At 43.9% G+C, this 25,489-nt stretch overlaps 1 protein-coding gene across 1 annotated transcript in view; it reads left to right on the top strand.

Annotated features, from left to right (window-relative positions):
• Nucleotides 1–25,489, top strand: part of LOC110530824 (netrin-G1-like) — a 133,876-nt gene that overhangs the window by 25,429 nt on the left and 82,958 nt on the right. Inside the window, exon 2 of the mRNA XM_036986619.2 lies at nt 16,507–17,150. Within this exon, the coding sequence (XP_036842514.1) occupies nt 16,507–17,150 (644 nt within the window). The remainder of the gene's footprint in view (nt 1–16,506; nt 17,151–25,489) is intronic.

The following is a 25,489-nucleotide window of genomic DNA, read 5'->3' as shown; positions in this document are numbered from 1 at the left end:
AGACGTGACATCGGTCAAAACACTCCTAAACAAGAGACATGGTAAAACTAGCTGAAACGAGCCACCTAGGATTCCAAACATGGCAGCTTCTTGTCATTGTTCCTAGCGATCTGACCGTTCAGATTCATAACAACGCACGCCTTCTGGCCACATCGACACACTCGCATCATTTTCGTGATTTCAGCCAACCCGTCTGTTGACATAGCTGAATTTCCTTTACAGCTCCCTGAGCTCTCTGAGACTGGATCACAATGAATCCTCACTAAACTGCTGTTCACATGAACACACACACACACACACACACAAACACACACACACACACACACACACACACACAGACACACCCTTTGGTAAAGGCAAAAGGGTATTATTGGGCCACTATATGGTTAAAACTATCATTTCTATAAGAAAATTAGGATGGGTGGTCAGTCCTTGCACACATTGCTCTGTCTGTGAATTTGACGGTGGATATATTTCTCCAGACCCATCCCTCAGCTGTTTACCAAAACAGAGGCAGGGTGCCCATTTTGTTATTGTTTGAACTGCAGATTGCTGCTTTAGCGGCAGCATTTTATCTAGCTTGGATCATCATAAGCAATATTCCAGCTGGACAAATTTACATGTCTTGATGAACAGCGAGATGTCTTGATGAACAGGGTGTTTTGTTGGAGTGTGTATAATAGAGGAAAAGTAAGATGAGGTGGTGAGGTGGTGAGGTTAGGTGGTGAGGGGAGGTTAGGTGGTGGTGGTGAGGTGGTGAGGGTGAGGTTAGGTGGTGGTGGTGAGGTGGTGAGGTTAGGTGGTGAGGTTAGGTGGTGGTGGTGAGGTGGTGAGGTTAGGTGGTGAGGTTAGGTGGTGGTGGTGAGGTGGTGAGGTTAGGTGAGGTCACCACCACCACCTAACCTCACCACCACCACCTAACCTCCCCTCACCACCTCACCACCACTGAGACATAGTCAAGACCGAGACCGGGTGGTGGTGGTGAGGTGGTGGTGGTGAGGTGGAGGTGGTGAGGGGAGGTGGTGGTGGTGGTGGTGGTGAGGGGAGGTGGTGAGGGGAGGTGGTGGTGGTGAGGTTAGGTTAGGTGGTGGTGGTGAGGGGACGTGATGAAGTGGGGCGGTGGTGAGGTTAGGTGGTGAGGTTAGGTGGTGGTGGTGAGGTGGTGAGGGGAGGTTAGGTGGTGGTGGTGAGGTGGTGAGGGTGAGGTTAGGTGGTGGTGGTGAGGTGGTGAGGTTAGGTGGTGAGGTTAGGTGGTGGTGGTGAGGTGGTGAGGTTAGGTGGTGAGGTTAGGTGGTGGTGGTGAGGTGGTGAGGTTAGGTGAGGTCACCACCACCACCTAACCTCACCACCACCACCTAACCTCCCCTCACCACCTCACCACCACTGAGACATAGTCAAGACCGAGACCGGGTGGTGGTGGTGAGGTGGTGGTGGTGAGGTGGAGGTGGTGAGGGGAGGTGGTGGTGGTGGTGGTGGTGAGGGGAGGTGGTGAGGGGAGGGGAGGTGGTGGTGGTGAGGTTAGGTTAGGTGATGGTGGTGAGGGGACGTGATGAAGTGGGGCGGTGGTGAGGTGGTTGAGGTTAGGTGGTGGTGGTGAGGTGGTGAGGTTAGGTGGTGGTGGTGAGGTGGTGAGGTTAGGTGGTGGTGGTGAGGTGGTGAGGGGAGATGGTGGTGGTGAGGTTAGGTGGTGGTGGTGAGGTGGTGAGGGGAGGTGATGACGTGGGGCGGTGGTGAGGTAAGGGGATGAGGAGGTGAAGTGGTGAGGAGGTGAGCACTACATTTCCATTTTTAAACAACTAATTGACTTCCATTTAAATGAATCAGATCAAGCCCAAACTGTGCGATGTGGTAGTGAGTTGTGAGTTTCCAACAGGCCAATACACTACATAGTTTAGCGCAGAAAACGTGATAATTAACTCCTATAACCATACTCCATTGCACAAGGAGGGTGAGAAGAGACAGAAGACGTGCGATGGAGAGTGATATAGAGATGTTGCTTCACAAGGTATCTCTACCTGAAAATATATGATCTAAGTGGTTGATAGTTGGTATTCAGCAGTCATAAAAGCCTTATTTACTTTTGAAGAACTACTTAAATAGTGATTATGTCAGACAACATAGGCAGCAGCTCTCTAGAAAAGAGATAATGACTTGGCATCTTTTTGTGCCATTTATGAATGTGTTATTCAATGTGTTTCTCTGGGCTATAGAAGTAAAAGGACAAATTAAATATATTTTTCAATATACATATTTTTTTATAGCTAAAAGGAGTCCTAAAATGTCAAATCTAATTTCTAAATGAACCATAGTATGTATGGCCATCTTAAAACCATTCCATTGATCAGTTTAGAACCCCCCCCCTGATCAGTTTAGAACTTTTTAAGAATCGATAATGATTCCTACAGTGGTCAGGAGTAAATGGGCATTCACTACCATTATGATACTTGTTTTAATTGGTTTATTATGTGTTGTTACAACATTATAAAAACAATTATAGTAAATTAAAACCAAAAATCAAAAACCGTAATTAGTTTTTTTAATAACCGAAACGAAACCGATCTTAAAGAAGCACTCACACACACACACACACACACACGCGCGACCTAGATCTGAATGACCGTGGATAATCTACTGTCATGTCGTGTGTTATGTTATTGAGGTGTTCTAGTGTTCTACACTGCTAGAATTTATTGCCACTTCATCTGGTGAGATTACCTCAGCGTTCTCTAATGGAACTGACAATAAGAAATTAGTGGAAATGACTGATGCTTGGATGAACTGTCCACCACTCCCCATGTCTCACCTCCAAGGAGCTCTCTCTTTCTATCCACCACTCCCCTGCCTCACCTCCCAGGAGCTCTCTCTTTCTGTCCACTCCCCTGTCTCACCTCCCAGGAGCTCTCTCTTTCTGTCCACTCCCATGTCTCACCTCCCAGGAGCTCTCTCTTTCTATCCACCACTCCTCGTGTCTCACCTCCAAGGAGCTCTCTCTTTCTGTCCACTCCTGTCTCACCTCCCAGGAGCTCTCTCTTTCTGTCCACTCCCCTGTCTCACCTTCCAGGAGCTCTCTCTTTCTATCCACCACTCCTCATGTCTCACCTCCCAGGAGCTCTCTCTTTCTGTCCACTCCCCATGTCTCACCTCCCAGGAGCTCTCTCTTTCTATCCACCACTCCCCATGTCTCACCTCCCAGGAGCTCTCTCTTTCTATCCACCACTCCCCATGTCTCACCTCCCAGGAGCTCTCTCTTTCTATCCACCACTCCCCATGTCTCACCTCCCAGGAGCTCTCTCTTTCTATCCACCACTCCTCATGTCTCACCTCCCAGGAGCTCTCTCTTTCTATCCACCACTCCTCATGTCTCACCTCCCAGGAGCTCTCTCTTTCTGTCCACTCCCCATGTCTCACCTCCCAGGAGCTCTCTCTTTCTATCCACCACTCCCCATGTCTCACCTCCCAGGAGCTCTCTCTTTCTATCCACCGCTCCCCATGTCTCACCTCCCAGGAGCTCTCTCTTTCTATCCACCACTCCCCATGTCTCACCTCCCAGGAGCTCTCTCTTTCTATCCACCACTCCCCATGTCTCACCTCCCAGGAGCTCTCTCTTTCTATCCACCACTCCCCATGTCTCACCTCCCAGGAGCTCTCTCTTTCTATCCACCACTCCTCATGTCTCACCTCCCAGGAGCTCTCTCTTTCTATCCACCACTCCTCATGTCTCACCTCCCAGGAGCTCTCTCTTTCTGTCCACTCCCCATGTCTCACCTCCCAGGAGCTCTCTCTTTCTATCCACCACTCCCCATGTCTCACCTCCCAGGAGCTCTCTCTTTCTATCCACCACTCCCCATGTCTCACCTCCCAGGAGCTCTCTCTTTCTATCCACCACTCCCCATGTCTCACCTCCCAGGAGCTCTCTCTTTCTATCCACCACTCCTCATGTCTCACCTCCCAGGAGCTCTCTCTTTCTATCCACCACTCCTCATGTCTCACCTCCCAGGAGCTCTCTCTTTCTATCCACCACTCCCCATGTCTCACCTCCCAGGAGCTCTCTCTTTCTATCCACCACTCCTCATGTCTCACCTCCCAGGAGCTCTCTCTTTCTGTCCACTCCCCATGTCTCACCTCCCAGGAGCTCTCTCTTTCTGTCCACTCCCCTGTCTCACCTCCCAGGAGCTCTCTCTTTCTGTCCACTCCCCTGTCTCACCTCCCAGGAGCTCTCTCTTTCTGTCCACTCCCCTGTCTCACCTCACAGGAGCTCTCTCTTTCTGTCCACTCCCCTGTCTCACCTCCCAAGAGCTCTCTCTTTCTATCCACCACTCCTCATGTCTCACCTCCCAGGAGCTCTCTCTTTCTGTCCACTCCCCTGTCTCACCTCCAAGGAGCTCTCTCTTTCTGTCCACTCCTGTCTCACCTCCCAGGAGCTCTCTCTTTCTGTCCACTCCCCATGTATCACCTCCCAGGAGCTCTCTCTTTCTATCCACCACTCCTCATGTCTCACCTCCCAGGAGCTCTCTCTTTCTGTCCACTCCCCTGTCTCACTTCCCAGGAACTCTCTCTTTCTATCCACCACTCCTCAAGTCTCACCTCCCAGGAGCTCTCTCTCTCTGTCCACTCCCCATGTCTCACCTCACAGGAGCTCTCTCTTTCTGTCCACTCCCCATGTCTCACCTTCCAGGAGCTCTCTCTTTCTGTCCACTCCCCATGTCTCACCTCCAAGGAGCTCTCTCTTTCTATCCACCACTCCTCAAGTCTCACCTCCCAGGAGCTCTCTCTTTCTGTCCACTCCCCTGTCTCACCTCCCAGGAGCTCTTTCTTTCTATCCACCACTCCTCATGTCTCACCTCCCAGGAGCTCTCTCTTTCTGTCCACTCCCCTGTCTCACTTCCCAGGAACTCTCTCTTTCTATCCACCACTCCTCAAGTCTCACCTCCCAGGAGCTCTCTCTTTCTGTCCACCACTCCTCATGTCTCACCTCCCAGGAGCTCTCTCTTTCTGTCCACTCCCATGTCTCACCTCCAAGGAGCTCTCTCTTTCTATCCACCACTCCTCATGTCTCACCTCCCAGGAGCTCTCTCTTTCTATCCACCACTCCTCATGTCTCACCTCCAAGGAGCTCTCTCTTTCTGTCCACTCCCCATGTCTCACCTCCAAGGAGCTCTCTCTTTCTGTCCACTCCCCATGTCTCACCTCCCAGGAGCTCGCTCTTTCTGTCCACTCCCCATGTCTCACCTCCCAGTAGCTCTCTCTTTCTATCCACCACTCCCCTGTCTCACCTCCCAGGAGCTCTCTCTTTCTATCCACCACTCCCCATGTCTCACATCCCAGGAGCTCTCTCTTTCTATCCACCACTCCCCATGTCTCACTTCCAAGGAGCTCTCTTTCTATCCACCACTGCCATTAGCTGAGAACTGCCTCAACCCACCACCTTTCTGGTTAAGTAACGTCACCTACACTATGCAGTCAGTGTGTCTCCCTGAACACAGATCAGAAAGCCTTGTTGGAACCCAGCTAGGTATAATTACTCTGATGGAGATACAAACTGATAAGTACTGATCCCAGATCAGATAGCCTTGTTAGAACCCATCTTGGCAGAATTACTCTGAAGTTCAATAGCTAGATAAAGAAGGCTAACTTGCTAACATTGCCCATGACTGGAAGTAAGGCTAACGAGCAAGAATCTGATTATGGAGTTTGCATTTTTCTGGTATCGGTCCCCTTGTCCCCCGCCCGGTTTCGGTCTTGACTATGTCTCAGATCTCTTGTCCCCCACCTTGACTATGTCTCAGACCCCTTGTCCCCCGCCGGTCTCGGTCTTGACTATGTCTCAGATCTCTTGTCCCCCACCTTGACTATGTCTCAGATCTCTTGTCCCCCACCTTGACTATGTCTCAGGTCCCTTGTCCCCCACCTTGACTATGTCTCAGACCCCTTGTCTCCCGCCCGGTCTCGGTCTTGACTATGTCTCAGATCCCTTGTCCCCCACCTTGACTATGTCTCAGACCCCTTGTCCCCCGTCTTGACTATGTCTCAGACCCCTTGTCCCCCACCTTGACTATGTCTCAGACCCCTTGTCCCCCACCTTGACTATGTCTCAGACCCCTTGTCCCCCGTCTTGACTATGTCTCAGACCCCTTGTCCCCCACCTTGACTATGTCTCAGACCCCTTGTCCCCCACCTTGACTATGTCTCAGACCCCTTGTCCCCCGCCCGGTCTCGGTCTTGACTATGTCTCAGATCTCTTGTCCCCCACCTTGACTATGTCTCAGATCTCTTGTCCCCCACGTTGACTATGTCTCAGATCCCTTGTCCCCCACCTTGACTATGTCTCAGATCTCTTGTCCCCCACCTTGACTATGTCTCAGATCCCTTGTCCCCCGCCTTGACTATGTCTCAGACCTCTTGTCCCCTTGCCTTGACTATGTCTCAGACCCCTTGTCCCCCACCTTGACTATGTCTCAGATCCCTTGTCCCCCGCCCGGTCTCGGTCTTGACTATGTCTCAGACCCCTTGTCCCCCACCTTGACTATGTCTCAGACCCCTTGTCCCCTTGCCTTGACTATGTCTCAAACCCCTTGTCCCCTGCCCGGTCTCAGTCTTGACTCTGTCTCCCCCCCCTCCTGTCTTGTCTTCACTCTGAGTTGATTTGCTACGGTCTTGGTCTTGAATAAGTCTCGTTTTAGGTGGTCTCGAACACAATGCTGTATAACAGATTGAATAAAGATTGAATTTGTTATTAAAATGCTTTGTGGGTCTGTGTAATCTGAGGAAAATGTGTCTCTAATATGGTCATACCTTTGGCAGGAATTTTCTGCTCTCTCCTTCCTCCTCTCCCTAGGCAAGACAGTGACTAGGGTCTGGTTTCAATGGACTCTTTTTCTTAATAAAATACAAAATAGCAAGACGAAGGTCAGAGAGGTACATGTTTAATGAGTGCATTTCGCATATGACTAGTTTGCATCAACAACCTTAACTAAAACTACTGTAAAGGTTGTGACGTTCTGGAATGTCTGCCTTCGTGATTTGTTGGGAGAGTTTGAGACTATCCTCCCCCTCTCATTCTTAGCAGTGGCCAACAGGAGAGGACAGAACAAAGAGAGCTCTTATAATTTTCCAATAGCCTCCTCCAGTGCCGAGTCTGTATCTTATAGCGTTTGAGCCCTACGGTGTGTAGTGACCAGAGAGCTTATCGTTTTCCAATAGTCTCCTCCAGTGCCGAGTCTGTATCTTACAGCATTTGAGCCCTACGGTGTGTAGTGACCAGAGAGGGTTATCGATCCTCATAAGGTCATGTTTTGTTGTCAAATAACCACCACTGGAACCAATGAGAGGTCCTGACCTTTGTATTAATACCTATCCATCCACTACTGCTGCTGTTCCTCCATATTAGGATGTTAAGGTTGATTTGTTATGATGGCCCCTGTATCCACCCATGCAAAAAAAACATCTATAGCAAGACGAGTGACAAGTCTGGATTGGGGAAGTGTTTCTCAGGTCTCCAGTCTACCTCCAGTGGCTAGATAATACAGAGCTATTATTGGTGATAAAGACGGTATATCCTGCTCAGATGACTTGACCAATAACCTCCCTGAGGGGTAGAAGTCATCGTGAGCCAGTCCATAAGAAATACAATAATAATAAGATGGAATTGAGCTGAACTGCGTCCGCAGCACTTCAGTTTATTTTCCGTTTATTTTTTATTTATTTTGATGTCATCGTGCCGTGGATCTCGGTTCACTCCTGCTCGAGAGGGGAAATTGTTTTTTTTTCATTAGCCATGGACAGTTTGGGTATTTCATTGTGTCTTTGAATAAGGCTTCAGGGAAGCACACACGCACATACACTTATGTCTCTGAAGAGCACTCATCCCAGTGTCTGGCCATGACATCAAATGAAATACAAATACAAGAGGAGCTTCACGCTCTCGTCATGAAAGCTCTCTCTCTCTCTATTCAATTCAATTCAATGGTCTTTATTTGCATGGAAAACATAGAGTATGTTGACATTTCCAAAGCAAATGGAACAAAAAGGGAAATAAACACTGCAATATTTCACCTAACGGAGATGGCAGTTTATCAATGTCTGATTTGTTTTTAAATTCTTTGTGGGTCTGTGTGATCTGCAGGAAATGTGTCTCCTAATGTGGTCATACATGTGGCAGGAGGTTAGGAAGTGCAGCTCATAGCCTGTCTTCTCTTGAGAGCCAGGTCTGCCTATGGCGGCCTCTCTCAATAGCAAGGCTGTGTTCACTGAGTCTGTACATAGTCAAGGATTTTCTTAATTTAGGGTCAGTCACAGTGGTCAGGTCTGTGTACTCTCTGTTCAGGGACAGATAACATTGGAATTTGAGCAGTTTTTGGGGGGGTTGATTCTTTCCAGTGTGTCAAATAGTTATCTTTCTGCTTTCTCGTGATTTGGTTGTGTCCAAATCTGTTTCTGTCCTGGGGCTCTGTGTGGTCTATTTGTGTTTGTGAACAGAGCCCCAGAACCGGCTGGCTGAGGGTCCTCTTCTCTAGGTTCACCTCTCTGTAGGTGAGGGCTTTGTGGTGGAATGTGTGGGCATCACTTCCCTTTACGTGGCTGTAGAATTGAACAGCTCTTTTCTGGATTTTGATCATTAGCGGGTATAGTCATAATTCTGCTCAACATGCATTTTTTGGAGAATTTCTGTTTTACACTTAGTATATTTCTTGCTTTATTACTTGCCGAGTCTCGATTGGGTGTTTGTCCTATTTTGTGAATTCTCGGTTGGCGAGTGGACAACCACATAGAGCAGTGGGTTTGATATTTGATTTAAGTATTTTTAGCCAAATCCTAATTGGGATAAAATTTATTTTTTTTATGTTCCTTTTAAAAGAATAGAAGGCTCTATTTGCCTTGCCTCTTCGATCGTTTACAGCCTTGTGGAAGTTACCTGGGGTGTCGATGTTTAGGCCAAGGTAGGTATAATTATTTGTGTGCTATAATATAATCTAATATATACGGTTGAAGTCAGAAAATTACATACACCTTAGGCATTTAAACTCAGTTTTTCACAATTCCTGACATTTAATCCTAGTAAAAGTTCCCTGTCTTAGGTCAGTTATGATCATCACTTTATTTTAGGAATGTGAAATGTCAGAATAATAGTAGAGAGAAAAATTTATTTCAGCTTTAATTTCTATTAGTATTTGATAGCATTGCCTTTAAATAGTTTAACTTGGGTCAAACGTTTCAGGTAGCCTTCCACAAGCTTCCCACAATAAATTGGGTGAATTTTGGCCCATTCAACCTGACAGAGCTGGTGTAACTGAGACAGGTTTGTCGGCCTCCTTGCTCACAAGTGCTTTTCCAGTTCTGCCCGTACATTTTCTATAGGATTGAGGTCAGGGCTTTGTGATGGCCACTCCAATACCTTGACTTTGTTGTCCTTAAGCCATTTTGTAACAACTTTGGAAGTATACATGGGGTCATTGTCCATTTGGAAGACCCATTTGCGACCAAGCTTTAACTTCCTGACATGTCTTGAGATGTTGCTTCAATATATCATCGTTTTCCATCCTGATGATGCCATCTATTTTGTGAAGTGCACCAGTCCATCCTGTAGCAAAGCACCCCCACAACATGATGCTGCCACCCCTGTGCTTCACGGTTGGGATGGTGTTCTTTGGCTTGCAAGCCTCCCCCTTTTTCCGCCAAACATAACGATGGTCATTATGGCCAAACAGTTCTATTTTTGTTTCATCAGACCAGAGGACATTTCTCCAAAAAGTACGATCTTTGTCCCCATGTGCAGATGCAAACCGTAGTCTGGCTTTTTTTAATGGCGGTTTTGGAGTAGTGGTTTCTTCCTTGCTGAGCAGCCTTTCAGGTTATGTCAATATAGAATTGGTTTGACTGTGGATATAGATATTGTTGTACCTGTTTCCTCCAGCATCTTCACAAGGTCCTATGCTGTTGTTCTGGGATTGATTTGCCCTTTTCACACCAAAGTACGTTCAACTCTAGGAGACAGAACGCGTCTCCTTCCTGAGGGGTATAACGTCTGCGTGGTCCCATGGTGTTTATACTTGTGTACTATTGGTTGTACAGATGAACGTGGTATCATCAGGTGTTTGGAAATTGCTCCCAAGGATGAACCAGACTTGTGGAGGTCTACAATTTATTTTCTGAGGTCTTGGCTGATTTCTATAGATTTCCCCATGATGTCAAGCAAAGAGGCACTGAGTTTGAAGGTAGGCCTTGCAATACATCCACAGATACACCTCCAATTGACTCAAATTATCAGAAGCTTCTAAAGCCATGACATCATTTTCTGGAATTTTCCAAGCTGTTTAAAGGCACAGTCAACTTAGTGTATGTAAACGTCTGTCCCACTAGAATTGTGATACAGTGAATTATAAAGAAATAGTCTAAAAAAATTGTTGGAGAAATTACTTGTGTCATGCACAAAGTAGATGTCCTAACCGACTTGGCAAAACTATAGTTTGTTAACAAGAAATTTGTGGAGTGGTTGAAAAACAAGTTGTAATAACTAAGTATATGTAAACATCTGACTTCAACTGTGTACTGTATGTGATAAATATTATAAATAATGAACAGTAGCAGCGGCGTATGTTGATGAGTCAACAACAAAAAAAATATATATATATATTGTCGATATTTATTAGGTTAATAATCGGCTATTTAGCAGGCTTATGTCTTGAGGGTAGACTCTGTTCAGGGTCCACCCTCTACAACTGGATCCTGGACTTCCTGACGGGCTGCCCTCAAATGCTAGCGGTAGACAACAATTCATCCTCCACGCCGACCCTCAACACTTGAGGCCCCCCCTCAGGGCTGCTTAGTCCTGCTCCTGGTACTACCCGTTTACCAAGACCCAAAAGTGTTCTCTATGCTACCGCACGGCAAGTGGTATCGAAGTCTGCAACCAACCCTGTACAGCTTCTAACCCCAAGCCATAAGACTGCTAAATAGCTCATCAAATGGCTCCACCTGCGTTTACCCTTTTTTGAACTAACTCTCTTGCACTGACTCTACCCACACACACACACACACACACACACACACACACTACATCACACAAGCATTTTGTTACACCCGCAATAACATCTGACAAAAAAAAAAATGTGTCTGTGACCAATATAATGTTATTTGATTTGACAGCTAACCTTGTGGGAACACACAATTCAGTCCCATTCAAAATCTTATTTTCCCTAAACCTAACCCATACTCTTACCCTAACCTTAACCCTGACCCCTAAACCTAACCCGTATTCTTACCCTAACCTTAACCCTAACCCCTAAACCTAACCCGTACTCTTACCCTAACCTTAACCCTAACCCCTAAACCTAACCCATACTCTTACCCTAACCTTAACCCTAACCCCTAAACCTAACCCATACTCTTACCCTAACCTTAACCCTAACCCCTAAACCTAACCCATACTCTTACCCTAACCTTAACCCTAACCCCTAAACCATACTCTTACCCTAACCTTAACCCTAACCCCTAAACCATACTCTTACCCTAACCTTAACCCTAACCCCTAAACCTAACCCATACTCTTACCCTAACCTTAACCCTAACCCCTAAACCTAACCCATACTCTTACCCTAACCTTAACCCTAACCCCTAAACCATACTCTTACCCTAACCTTAACCCCTAAACCTAACCCGTACTCTTACCCTAACCTTAACCCTAACCCCTAAACCTAACCCATACTCTTACCCTAACCTTAACCCTAACCCCTAAACCATACTCTTACCCTAACCTTAACCCTAACCCCTAAACCTAACCCATACTCTTACCCTAACCTTAACAGTAACCCCTAAACCTAACCCATACTCTAACCTTAACCCTAACCCCTAAACCTAACCCATACTCTTACCCTAACCTTAACCCTAACCCCTAAACCTAACCCATACTCTTACCCTAACCTTAACCCTAACCCCTAAACCTAACCCGTACTCTTACCCTAACCTTAACCCTAACCCCTAAACCTAACCCGTACTCTTACCCTAACCCCTAAACCTAACCTGTACTCTTACCCTAACCTTAACCCTAACCCTAACCCGTACTCTTAACCTAACCTTAACCCTAACCCCTAAACCTAACCCGTACTCTTACCCTAACCTAACTCGTACTCTTTCCCTAACCTTAACCCTAACCCCTAAACCTAACCCGTACTCTTACCCTAACCTTAACCCTAACCCCTAAACCTAACCCGTACTCTTACCCTAACCTCAACCCTAACCCCTAAACCTAACCCGTACTCTTACCCTAACCCCTAAACCTAACCTGTACTCTTACCCTAACCTTAACCCTAACCCTAACCCGTACTCTTACCCTAACCTTAACCCTAACCCCTAAACCTAACCCGTACTCTTACCCTAACCTAACTCGTACTCTTTCCCTAACCTTAACCCTAACCCCTAAACCTAACCCGTACTCTTACCCTAACCTCAACCCTAACCCCTAAACCTAACCCGTACTCTTACCCTAACCCCTAAACCTAACCCGTACTCTTACCCTAACCTAACTCGTACTCTTTCCCTAACCTTAACCCTAACCCCTAAACCTAACCCGTACTCTTACCCTAACCTTAACCCTAACCCCTAAACCTAACCCGTACTCTTACCCTAACCTCAACCCTAACCCCTAAACCTAACCCGTACTCTTACCCTAACCCCTAAACCTAACCTGTACTCTTACCCTAACCTTAACCCTAACCCTAACCCGTACTCTTACCCTAACCTTAACCCTAACCCCTAAACCTAACCCGTACTCTTACCCTAACCTAACTCGTACTCTTTCCCTAACCTTAACCCTAACCCCTAAACCTAACCCGTACTCTTACCCTAACCTTAACCCTAACCCCTAAACCTAACCCGTACTCTTACCCTAACCTTAACCCTATCCCAAAAACCTAACCATAATCCAAACCCTAACCCTCACCCTCAACCGACAGTAATTTTAACCCTAATACTAAATTCTAACCTTAACCCTAAACCCCTTAGAAATAGCATTTGACCTTGTGAGGACCAAAATTAATATCCCACATTTGGTCAAATTTCTGGTCCCCACAAGACTAGTTAAACATGTCCACACACACACACACACACACACACACAATTACCACTGCTCCACATATGGTGTTGCTACAGCTCAGTCTATTATCTATCCTGTTGCCTGGTCACTTTACCTGTGCCTTTGTGCAGATTGCTACCTCAATAACCTTGTACCCCTAAACATCAACTCAGTACTGGTACTTCCTCTATGTAGCCATGTTATTACCTGGTACTCCCTGTATATAGCCATGTTATTACCTGGTACTCACTGTATATAGCCATGGTATTACCTGGTACTCACTGTATATAGCCATGATATTACCTGGTACTCACTGTATATAGCCATGATATTACCTGGTACTCCCTGTATATAGCCATGTTATTACCTGGTACTCCCTGTATATAGCCATGTTATTACCTGGTACTCCCTGTATATAGCCATGTTATTACCTGGTACTCCCTGTATATAGCCATGTTATTACCTGGTACTCCCTGTATATAGCCATGATATTACCTGGTACTCCCTGTATATAGCCATGTTATTACCTGGTACTCCCTGTATATAGCCATGTTATTACCTGGTACTCCCTGTATATAGCCATGTTATTACCTGATACTCCCTGTATATAGCCATGTTATTACCTGGTACTCCCTGTATATAGCCATGTTATTACCTGGTACTCCCTGTATATAGCCATGTTATTACCTGGTACTCCCTGTATATAGCCATGTTATTACCTGGTACTCCCTGTATATAGCCATGTTATTACCTGGTACTCTGTATATAGTCACGTTATTACCTGGTACTCTGTATATAGTCACGTTATTACCTGGTACTCTGTATATAGCCATGTTATTACCTGGTACTCCCTGTATATAGCCATGTTATTACCTGGTACTCCCTGTATATAGCCATGTTATTACCTGGTACTCCCTGTATATAGCCATGTTATTACCTGATACTCCCTGTATATAGCCATGTTATTACCTGGTACTCCCTGTATATAGCCATGTTATTACCTGGTACTCCCTGTATATAGCCATGTTATTACCTGGTACTCCCTGTATATAGCCATGTTATTACCTGGTACTCCCTGTATATAGCCATGTTATTACCTGGTACTCTGTATATAGTCACGTTATTACCTGGTACTCTGTATATAGTCACGTTATTACCTGGTACTCTGTATATAGCCATGTTATTACCTGGTACTCCCTGTATATAGCCATGTTATTACCTGGTACTCCCTGTATATAGCCATGTTATTACCTGGTACTCCCTGTATATAGCCATGTTATTACCTGGTACTTCGTATATAGCCATGTTATTACCTGGTACTCCCTGTATATAGCCATGTTATTACCTGGTACTCCCTGTATATAGCCATGTTATTACCTGGTACTCCCTGTATATAGCCATGTTATTACCTGGTACTTCGTATATAGCCATGTTATTACCTGGTACTCTGTATATAGCCATGTTATTACCTGGTACTTCGTATATAGCCATGTTATTACCTGGTACTCTGTATATAGCCATGTTATTACCTGGTACTTCGTATATAGCCATGTTATTACCTGGTACTCCCTGTATATAGCCATGATATTACCTGATACTCCCTGTATATAGCCATGTTATTACCTGATACTCCCTGTATATAGCCATGTTATTACCTGGTACTCCCTGTATATAGCCATGTTATTACCTGGTACTACCTGTATATAGCCATGTTATTACCTGGTACTTCCTGTATATAGCCATGTTATTACCTGGTACTCCCTGTATATAGCCATGTTATTACCTGGTACTCCCTGTATATAGCCATGTTATTACCTGGTACTTCCTGTTTATAGCCATGTTATTACCTGGTACTCCCTGTATATAGCCATGTTATTACCTGGTACTTCCTGTATATAGCCATGTTATTACCTGGTACTCCCTGTTTATAGCCATGTTATTACCTGGTACTTCCTGTTTATAGTCATGTTATTACCTGGTACTTCCTGTTTATAGCCATGTTATTACCTGGTACTCCCTGTATATAGCCATGTTATTACCTGGTACTCACTGTATATAGCCATGTTATTACCTGGTACTTCCTGTATATAGCCATGTTATTACCTGGTACTTCCTGTATATAGCCATGTTATTACCTGGTACTCCCTGTATATAGCCATGTTATTACCTGGTACTTCCTGTTTATAGCCATGTTATTACCTGGTACTTCCTGTTTATAACCATGTTATTACCTGGTACTTCCTGTTTATAGCCATGTTATTACCTGGTACTTCCTGTTTATAGCCATGTTATTACCTGGTACTTCCTGTTTATAACCATGTTATTTGTTTACTTGTTATTGTTATTCATTATTCACTGTGTATTTATTTACTGTTTCAATATTTCTACTTCATATTTTTTTTTTACCTTTAACTTGGTCTTTATATTGATTTGTATCTTTAACTCTGCATTGTTGGAAAAGGACCCGTCAGTAATCATTACACTGTTAGTCTACACCTGCTGTTTTACGAAGCATGAATTTCAACATCAGATCAAGCAATTCCCTTTCAGTTAAACATGAAGTCTGGTTTGAATGTGTTTTGGCTGTATCACAATCTCATGATCATACTGCTATTTCAAGTGCTAAGTACTATGTACATTTTAAAATGGCCAACATTAGTACACTGAAATGAATACAGGGCTATCGAATGTTTTATATTGTATCAAAGTCTCATCTGTGGCTGGCCCCATTGTTTTGCAGAGGAGGTAGAGGTGAGAGATGAATGTCAATGTGAGTGTGTGCATTCTCATTCTCAAACACTCATATGCACACAAAGAACACACACACACACACAGAGTCGTGCTGAGTCTCGGTGGTGCAGGCAGTGCTGTGCAGATGAAGGCCCATGAAATATGTATGTTTCTCAGCTATGTGTTTCATAAGAGGTAGTCATTGAAGATTCCTCAACCCATCTATATTAGAGGAACAGCAGGAATATTCGACACAACAGTCCATGTGGTTGGTAGAGTAGATGAGTCCGGAGGCATCCTGGGGAGAACGAGTGGTGGGGAATGCAGGAGTAGAGGATGGGAAGGTGAAGAAGAGACGTTAGACAACAGATTCCCAATGTAATTATGGACGGATTAATTATCTCTCTACTAGTAGTAGGGGACATTGTTAGTAGAGGAGAGGGGTGGTGAAAAGACAGTGTACAGGATGCATGGAAAAGACAGTGTACAGGATGCATGGTGTAACGACGAAGAGGGTTAGTCAATTGGAAGATTATTATGCCGTTGTTTCCCTCCCAGTTGTACTTCTAGTCATTAGTTATAATGCATTACGGTGCAGTTACAATACATTGCGAGACTTGTCATAAGCAGAGTGGGCCCGTATAATGTCTCATAATGATGCTGAATGAACCTGGTATTTCTTCACTCTTTGACCTCTGTTTCTCTCACAGGAAAACCCTTACATGTGCAACAACGAGTGTGACGCCTCCACAGATGAACTAGCCCACCCTCCAGAGCTCATGTTCGACTTCGAGGGACGCAACCCCACAACCTTCTGGCAATCCAGTTCATGGAATACGTTCCCCAAACCCCTGGAGGTCAACATCACGCTGTCCTGGAACAAAACTATCGAGCTGACGGACGACATCATCCTCACCTTCGAGTCCGGCCGCCCTGAGCAGATGCTTCTGGAGAAATCGTTAGACTACGGTAAAACCTGGACCCCTTACCAGTTCTACGCTACCGACTGCCTCGATGCCTTCACCATGGAGCCCAAGACGGTCAACGAGCTGACCCAGCGAACCCTCCTCGACATCATCTGCACCGAGGACTACTCCCGAGGCTACGTGTGGAAGTACGATAAAACCGTCCGTTTCGAGATCAAGGATCGGTTCGCGCTGTTCGCCGGACCGCGGCTACACAACATGGCGTCGCTCTACGGTCAACTGGACACCACCAGGAACCTGCGGGATTTCTTCACGGTGACGGACCTGAGGATACGGCTGCTGAAACCGGCCACCGGGGCCACCATGGTGGATGAGAACAACCTGTCCCGATACTTCTACGCCATCTCTGACATCAAGGTGCAGGGCAGGTAAGAGAGATGGTTCATTCGTTTTTATTAAAAAACTTCCATTCCATTGAGATCATATATCTATTTTACCATAGAGAGACCTGTGCCAACAGATATTGTATTGTGTGCCAAGGTATTTGTGATTGCTTTACATGGATCTAGGAACAAAGTTAGTTTGTTTCATTGTATTTGGTTTGGCTGTGATCAGGCTGCTCCAATCTACAGATAATCTACAAAACAAATGAAACACCAAAATAAAGTTTCTTAGTAACTGAGCCGCCACGATCCACCAGAACAGCTTCAATGCACCTTGACAGAGATTCTAGGGATTTTATTAATGGATCCCCATTAGCTGTTGCGAAGGTAGCAGCGACTCTTTCTGGGGTCCACACAAAACATGACATAATATAGAACATTAATTGACAAGAACATTTCAAGGACAAAACTACATACATTTTAAAATGGCACACATAGCCTGCATAACAATACACACACAATATGGCCAAAAGTATGTTTTCAAATCAGTGGATTCAGCTATTTCAGCCACCCCGTTGCTGACAAGTGTATGAAATCGAGCACACAGACATGCAATCTCCATAGACAATCATTGGCAGTAGAATGGCCTTACTGATGAGCTCAGTGACTGGTCAATTGGTGCCACCTTTCCAACACGTCAGTTCATCAAATTTATGCCCTGCTAGAGCTGCCATGGTCAACTGTAAGTGCTGTTAATGGGAAGTGGAAACATCTAGAAGCAACAACAGCTCAGCCGAAGTGGTAGGCCATTCAAGCTCACAGAACAGGACCTCCAAGTTCTGAAGCATGTAGCGCATAAAAATTGTCTGTCCTCGATTGCGATACACACTACCGAGTTCCAAACTGCCTCTTGAAGCAACTTCAGCACAATAAATGTTCGTTGGGAGCTTCTTAAAATTTGGTTGAGGAATAATGGTCTGGGGCTGTTTTTCATGGTTCAGGTTTGACCGCTTAGTTCCAGTGAAGGGAAATCTTGACACTACAGCATACATTCTAGACTATTCTGTGCTTCCAATTTTTCGGCAACAGTGCATAAAGCGAGGTCCATACAGAAATGGTTCGATGAGATCGGTGTGGAAGAACTTGACTGGCCTGCACAGAGTCCTGACCTCAACCCTATCAAGCACCTTTGGGATTCATTGGAACGCCGACTGCGAGCCAGGGCTTATCGCCCAACATCAGTGCCCGACCTCACTAATGCTCTTGTGGCTGAATGGAAGCAAGTCCCCGCAGCAATGTTCCAACATCTAGTGGAAAAACTGTTTGGAAAAACTGTTTTTCAGGTCCTGCACCTCTCAGGTCAGGTCGTCAAATTATTTTCATTAGTTGACTCCACCAGTATTTGGACATAACACTCGAAGCTATTTTCTTGTTGTTGTAACAAATGAGTGCAGAAATATTTTGGTTTGTTCTAAAGATCCTTGGTAGAGAGACACCACTTACCTCAATGATACTCCCACTGGCTTTGGTCTTTGTCATGGTAGCAACATAAGCTATGCTGTAACACTGTTCCAGACAGTGCAGGTTACAGGGAAGATGGAAACAGAATCAAACAGGGAACTAGACAGTCACAAGCTCGGGGCAATCTGTTAAGGGCACAAGGGCTAATCGAGTCGCGGGCTGTGTTCCCCCCCCTCAAGGAAACCCTACAGGCTTGATACGCAGCTAACTGTGGCAGCTAGGCTAGCTGCTACGCCATGCAGCTCATCAGACCGTTGGTCCCAGCAACTGATTCCAACCGCGTCGTGGGATCCAAACTCAAACGGTAGCTAGCTAGTAACCAAACTGTTTCAAGACTTTCAAAACAACAAATCGAGTTCTCCCTTTTTTCCGCACCTCCTCTATTGGAGGGATGCGGCACCATTTGTCCATGAGAAATTCCATAATTTGGTGTTTCCTTGATCATGGTGGAAAATGCTGTCTCAGGAGTTGCTCCAGAATCTCCCACAAGTGTTCAATTGGGTAGAGATCTGGTGACTGAGACACACACACATAATGGTGTAAAGTACTTAAGTAAAAAAATACTTTAAAGTACTACGTAACTATTTTTAGGGTATCTGTACTTCACTATTTATATTTTTGCCAACTAATTTCACTTCATTCCTAAATAAAATAATGTACTTTTTACTCCATACATTTTCCCTGACACCCCAAAAGTACTCGTTATATTTTGACAGAAAAAATTGTCAAATTCATACGCTTATCAAGAGAACATCCCTGGTCATCCCCTAATGCCTCTGATCTGGCGGACTCAGTAAACGCAAATGCTTCGTTTGTAACTCGTGACTCACCACCTGGATTCGGTCTTATGTATCAACATTTGAAATTGCGTCTTTTACATTACATAAAAGGAGAGACTCAGAGTTACAAAATGGTATATCATACAGTGCATTTGAGGAACAACGGGAAAGTAATTCTGCTTTGAAAGTTGATCAACTTGTAAACTCACTTTTGAGAAAATTGCCTGTTTTGCCATCTAGTGAAGAGCTCTTCTTTGTCTACAGCCATTCAGCATCGTTCACACCCTCACCCTAAGCTTTAGCCCCACCCATCTCACGTCGCTCTCAAAGCGCACACTTGATGCTCTGGCCGATGATTAGTTTACCTCTGGATAACATGAAAACAGCCTAACAAACTCGGCTGGCAGCAATTTCATTACACTTTTCTGCAGACGTTTACTGACACTGGCCATACTCAACGGGTGTTGTACACACGTCACGTAACGTTAGCTAACGAGCCAGCCAGCTAACGTTAGCTAGTTAAGGGGGCAAGGCGTTCCCCTCAGGGAACTCCACCCCCCCGTTCAGCTGAAAAGGTGGCACAGGGAATTCAAAAATATTCTTTAGAAATATTTAACTTTCACACATTAACAAGTCCAATACCTCAAATGAAAGATAAACACCTTGTTCATCTACCCATCGTGTCAGATTTTTAAAATGTTTTACAGCGAAAACACAACATATATTTATGTTAGACCACCACCAAACCAAAGAAAAAACGCAGCCATTTTTTCCAGCCAAAGATAGTCACAAAAGCAGGATTAGAAATAAAATAAATCACTAACCTCTTGTTAGACAGTACATTTGTTTTGTTCGATAATATGCATATTATATCCACAAATCTCGGTTTACATTGACGCCATGTTCAGAAATTCTTCCAAAATATCCGGAGGAATTATAGAAAGCTACGCCAGATAACAGAAATACTCATCATAAACTTTGACTAAAGATACATGTTCTACATATAATTAAAGATACACTGGTTCTTAATGCAACCGCTGTGTCAGATTTATTTTAAACGTTACGGAAAAAGCCTAACATTGCAATAATCTGAGACGGTGCTCAGGCGTAACAATATTTCTCCGCCATGTTGGAGTCAACAGAAATACAAACTTACAACATAAATATTCCCTTACCTTTGATGATCTTTCATCAGAATGTAGTGAAAGGAGTCCTACTTCCACAATAAATCGTTGTGTTGTTCCATAATGTCCAATACTAGTGTCCAAGTAGCTGCATTTGCTATCACTTTCAGCTCATGTGCCCAAAAACTGACTACTGGTCCAAGATAACTTGCATGAAAACTTCCAAAAGATATATTCCAGGTCGAATAAACTGGTCAAACTAAGTACAGAATCAATCTTCAGGATGTTATAGTCATATATATCCAATAACATTCCAACCGGATCATTCGTTTTCATCTGGGGCTGATTGGAACAGCCTTAGCATTCACAGAGAAATGCGCCACAGCAAAATGGCATTCTGTTGCGACACCGAATATTTTCCCTCCCATTAGGTCAAAGTTCACAGCAAAAGCTCCATTACACTTTCTACTGAATGAGGACATCTAGTGGAAGGCATAGGAAGTGCTTCCAGATCCATATCTTGTTGGGCAAGGAGGGAGCGATGACGTCAAAGTTGCCCCAACTTTCAGAATTTTACTTCTTGTTTGGAAGATTGCCTGCCCTATGAGTTCTGTTATACTCACAGACATAATTCAAACAGTTTTAGAAACTTCAGAGTGTTTTCTATCCAATAGTAATAATAATATGCATATATTAGCAATCTAGGACAGAGTTTGATGCAGTTCACTATGGGCATGCAATTCATATGGGCACGCAAGTGAAAATACTGCCCCCTATCCCCAACAAGTTAAACAAAATGCTGGGAGCTAACCAACCATGTTCAATGTTAGCTAGCTAACATTAGGCTCTAACTAGAACAGCACACGGCTGTAGGAAACAATCAATAACATTGGCTAGGGAGCCAGCCAGCTAACATTAGCAAGCTAGCTAACAGTAAACTTTAATTTTATATGAAATCACTTCGTCAAAAATGAGAAAACGTGATATATTTGACCTGCATATATCATCGTGCATGGACACGTCTCCCTGTCAGCAATGCCATACCACGGTTGCCCTCAGTTTGAAGAAGTCATCAGGTGTTTTCTCCATCCCTTTAGCTATCATACTTCCACTGACTTCAAAACTTGATTCTCCAGAAAGTGGAGAGCCACACTTATGCAGCTCCACTACACAATATATATATATTTTTTTAAAGCAGAGTTCGACATGATTACCAACACAGACTGACAAACTTCTTTGGCAAACCAATCCGAACTCCTCTCTCGGGTTGCCCAGCCCACTCATTATCTCAGCCAATCATGGCTAATGGGAAGTTTGCCAACTTTTTCTGTGGCTTAACAAGGCTCGTAATTTAACAATTTTATTCGTATTTACAGATGACATATGAGTTTGTTATTAAGACACATGAAAGTTCACATGTTCCAGAAGGCATTTCTGACAGAAAACGCATTTTGATTGTAATGGTTTTCCTGAGGTGAAGGAGAGGCGGACCAAAACGCAGCGTGGTTGTTATTCATTGTACTTTAATAAAGAAACTGTACATGAATAAACTAACAAAACAACAAACGTGCGAAAACCTAAAACAGTCCTATCTGGTGCAAACACAGAGACAGGAACAATCACCCACAAACACACAGTGAAACCCAGGCTACCTAAGTATGATTCTCAATCAGAGACAACTAATGACACCTGCCTCTGATTGAGAACCATACTAGGCCGAAACATAGAAATACCCAAATCATAGAAAAACAAACATAGACTGCCCACCCCAACTCACGCCCTGACCATACTAAATAATGAATACAAAACAAAGGAAATAAAGGTCAGAACGTGACATTGATTCAAAAAATAAATGTTCCAACAGCTCTCCTGTGAAGTGGTGACTTCATACTTATAGTTTCCTGAATCAGGTCACTATTATGTCTGAGTGTTGGAGTGTGCCCCTGGCTATCCGTTAATAAAAAAATAGAAAATTGTGCCGTCTGGATTTCTTAACATAAGGAACGTGAAATTATTTATACTTTTACTTTTGATACTTAAGTACATTTGAGCGATTCCAATAACTTTGATGCATAATAAGTATATTTAAAACCAACTGGGCATTTTTATACATGACCCTAAGGATGTTAATTGCTTAATTAACTACACCTGTGGGGAAGCACCTGCTTTCAATTTACTTCGTATCTTTCATTTACTCAAGTGTTTCCTTTATTTTGACTGTCACAGGTATATGGGAAACTACCTGATGTGAATACATTATGCTAAAGTGAGCTATTAGCTATCTTTAGTAAGGGCTCCACATATAGCATGATTTACACGCTACCCTGAATCAACCATTTTGTGTTTAATAATTTAATTTTAATTAAAGTCCTTTTATGTTTTATGAGCGGAATGCTCCGTTTTGCATTCTAATGAGAGCGGAATGCTCCGTTTTGCATTCTATTGAGAGCGGAATGCTCCGTTTTGCATTCTAATGAGAGCGGAATGCTCCGTTTTGCATTCTAATGAGAGCTGTGCCAGGGCCTGAATACACGGCTAACATCCCTATAATTATCAGAGTTACATTCCAAATGGCACCCTATTCATTACAATTACATACGGCCCTGGTCAAAAGTAGTGCACTATATAGGGAATGGGTGCTATGTGGGATGCAAGCCCAGATTTAAATTTGACCTCCATCTTTGGTGGAAAGCCAGGGAACCACCCCCGTCCCGTCATATTGTTGTTCACTTTGGAGAGTTAAACAGTCCCATCAAAACCACGCCCCTCATTATGATATTTCCCAGCATCCTCTACTGCAAGTTATTTTTTTAGGATTGTTTTTAATATCATTGTTTTGAATGTATATTGGTGGATTGATTAATCTTATTCTACTCAAAGATAAGTAACATACATTTGTCTAAACTAATCCAATGAGTTAGATTTATTGTACCTGTTGCTGAAATGGTTGTTCCCATTTAAATGGTTGAGGTAGTCTCCTTTACCAGAGTTCTTAATCCTTTTTAGTCATTCTGAATGTAGGTTGAATAAAAATCTCAACTGTTGGATAACTCTGGCTGGATTCCAAAAATGATTACACATCACTTTGCCAGCCAGCATAATGTGACTTGCAGGCCAGTGTATCTATTGTATTCTCATAGAGTTTAATTGTAATGATAGTATTCGCCTAGATACTCACTTGGGGATAACCACATGCCTTTAAAAGGGAAGTAATTCAATAAGCATGTCTCTGTAACTAACAAACACAGCCATGGGTGGCAACTCTACAATTCACTTAAAAAGAAAAGACACCCTAGGAAATTTGCAAATTAGGCTTTACACCACAGGTGTTAAAAAAAACCACCCCAAATTATTTTACAGTAGGTGTTAATTTCTTACACTGAGAATGTGTAACAGTGTCAGCACTAAGCAAAGTGAGTCTAGTTTACTCTAAATCAAGTGTTCGTCAACCTTTTCTGAGCAAGATCACTTTCGCAGTCAAAAGGCAAACCCATGATCTACCGCTCAGATTTATTTTTCAACGTGACTTAAAAAAAATGTAACAATTTTAATTGAATAAAATCAGTTCTGTAGGAATGAGGTTTGAGCAGTAGCCCTAATACATGATCACAGCATATTGGCTATATGATTGGCCTGCCAATATTGCTATTCTCAGACCATATTCCATTTCAAAGCTCGAGCTTTGAAAACAAAAGATCAGTTGGTGTAGCACTTGCGAGGCTCTGCAGAGCATACATTTAAATAATTATCTTTTTTATTTCACTGGACTGATGATACCTGCATCCGATGGTCATTGTGGGAACTTGGGAAAAGAACAAAGTCAAATCATGACATCAGTGATCTTCAGGTCAGAAAGTTGAAAAGTTTCCTGAGAAAGTTTCCTGAGTTTCCTGCTTGGATGACCGTTCAAAACGATTTTTCACAGTCAAATATACTTTGACTGTGAAACGAGTTCCCAGTTGTCTTGAACGCACTGAAGTTAAAAGTCAGGGATTTCCGAGTTCCCAGTTATTTTTGAACACGACATTAGTCTCAGTGCAGGGAGGGAGAGAGCAGCAGAGGGTCTGCTCTCTCCTTCCTGACCATAACTCCACCTGATGGAGTCACACCACATCTGCATCATGCACAAAGTCATGTTGTTCCTATGACCAGAGAAAGTGAAGTATAGAGTGCTTTCAGAAAATATTCAGACCCCTTGACTTTTTACAAATTTTGTTATGTTACAGCCTCATTCTAAAATGAATTAAATTGATTTTTCCCTCGTCAATCTAGACACAATACCCCATAATGATAAAATAAAAAAGGTTTTTAGAATGTTTTGCAAATTTATTTAAAATAAAAAACATACCTTATTTACAGAAGTATTCAGACCCTTTGCTATGAGACTCAAAATTGAGCTCAGGTGCAACCTGTTTCCATTGATCATCCTTGAGATGTTTCTAGATCTGGACTGGAGTCCACCTGGGGTAAATTCAATTGATTGGATATGATTTGAAAAGACACACACCTGTCTATGTAAGGTCCTGTAGTGCTCAGAGACAGGTTTGTGACGAGGCACAGATCAGGGGAAGGGTACCAAACAATTTCGGCAGCATTGAAGGTCCCCAAGAACTCAGTGGCCTCCATCATTCTTAAATTGAAGAAGTTTGGAACCACCAAGACTCTTCCTAGAGCTGGCCGCCCGGCCAAACTGAGCAATCGGTGGAGAAGGGCCTTGGTCAGGGAGGTGACCAAGAACCTGATGACAATGACCCTAAGCACACGGCCAAGACAACGCAGGAGTGGCTTCGGGACAAGTCTCAATGTCCTTGAGTGGCCCAGCCAGAGCCTAGACTTGAACCCGATCTAACATCTTTAAAAAAAATATATCTGTTTTTTTATTTAACCTTTATTTAACCAGGTAGGCTAGTTTGCAACTGCAACCTGGCCAAGATAAAGCAAAGCAGTACAACACATACAA

This window comes from Oncorhynchus mykiss, chromosome 8 (genome assembly GCF_057628025.1).
Source record: "Oncorhynchus mykiss isolate SJ-2025 chromosome 8, ASM5762802v1, whole genome shotgun sequence".
Lineage (NCBI taxonomy): Eukaryota > Metazoa > Chordata > Actinopteri > Salmoniformes > Salmonidae > Oncorhynchus > Oncorhynchus mykiss.
Note: the sequence above shows the minus strand (reverse complement) of the source record. Positions and strands in the feature narration are given on the sequence as shown.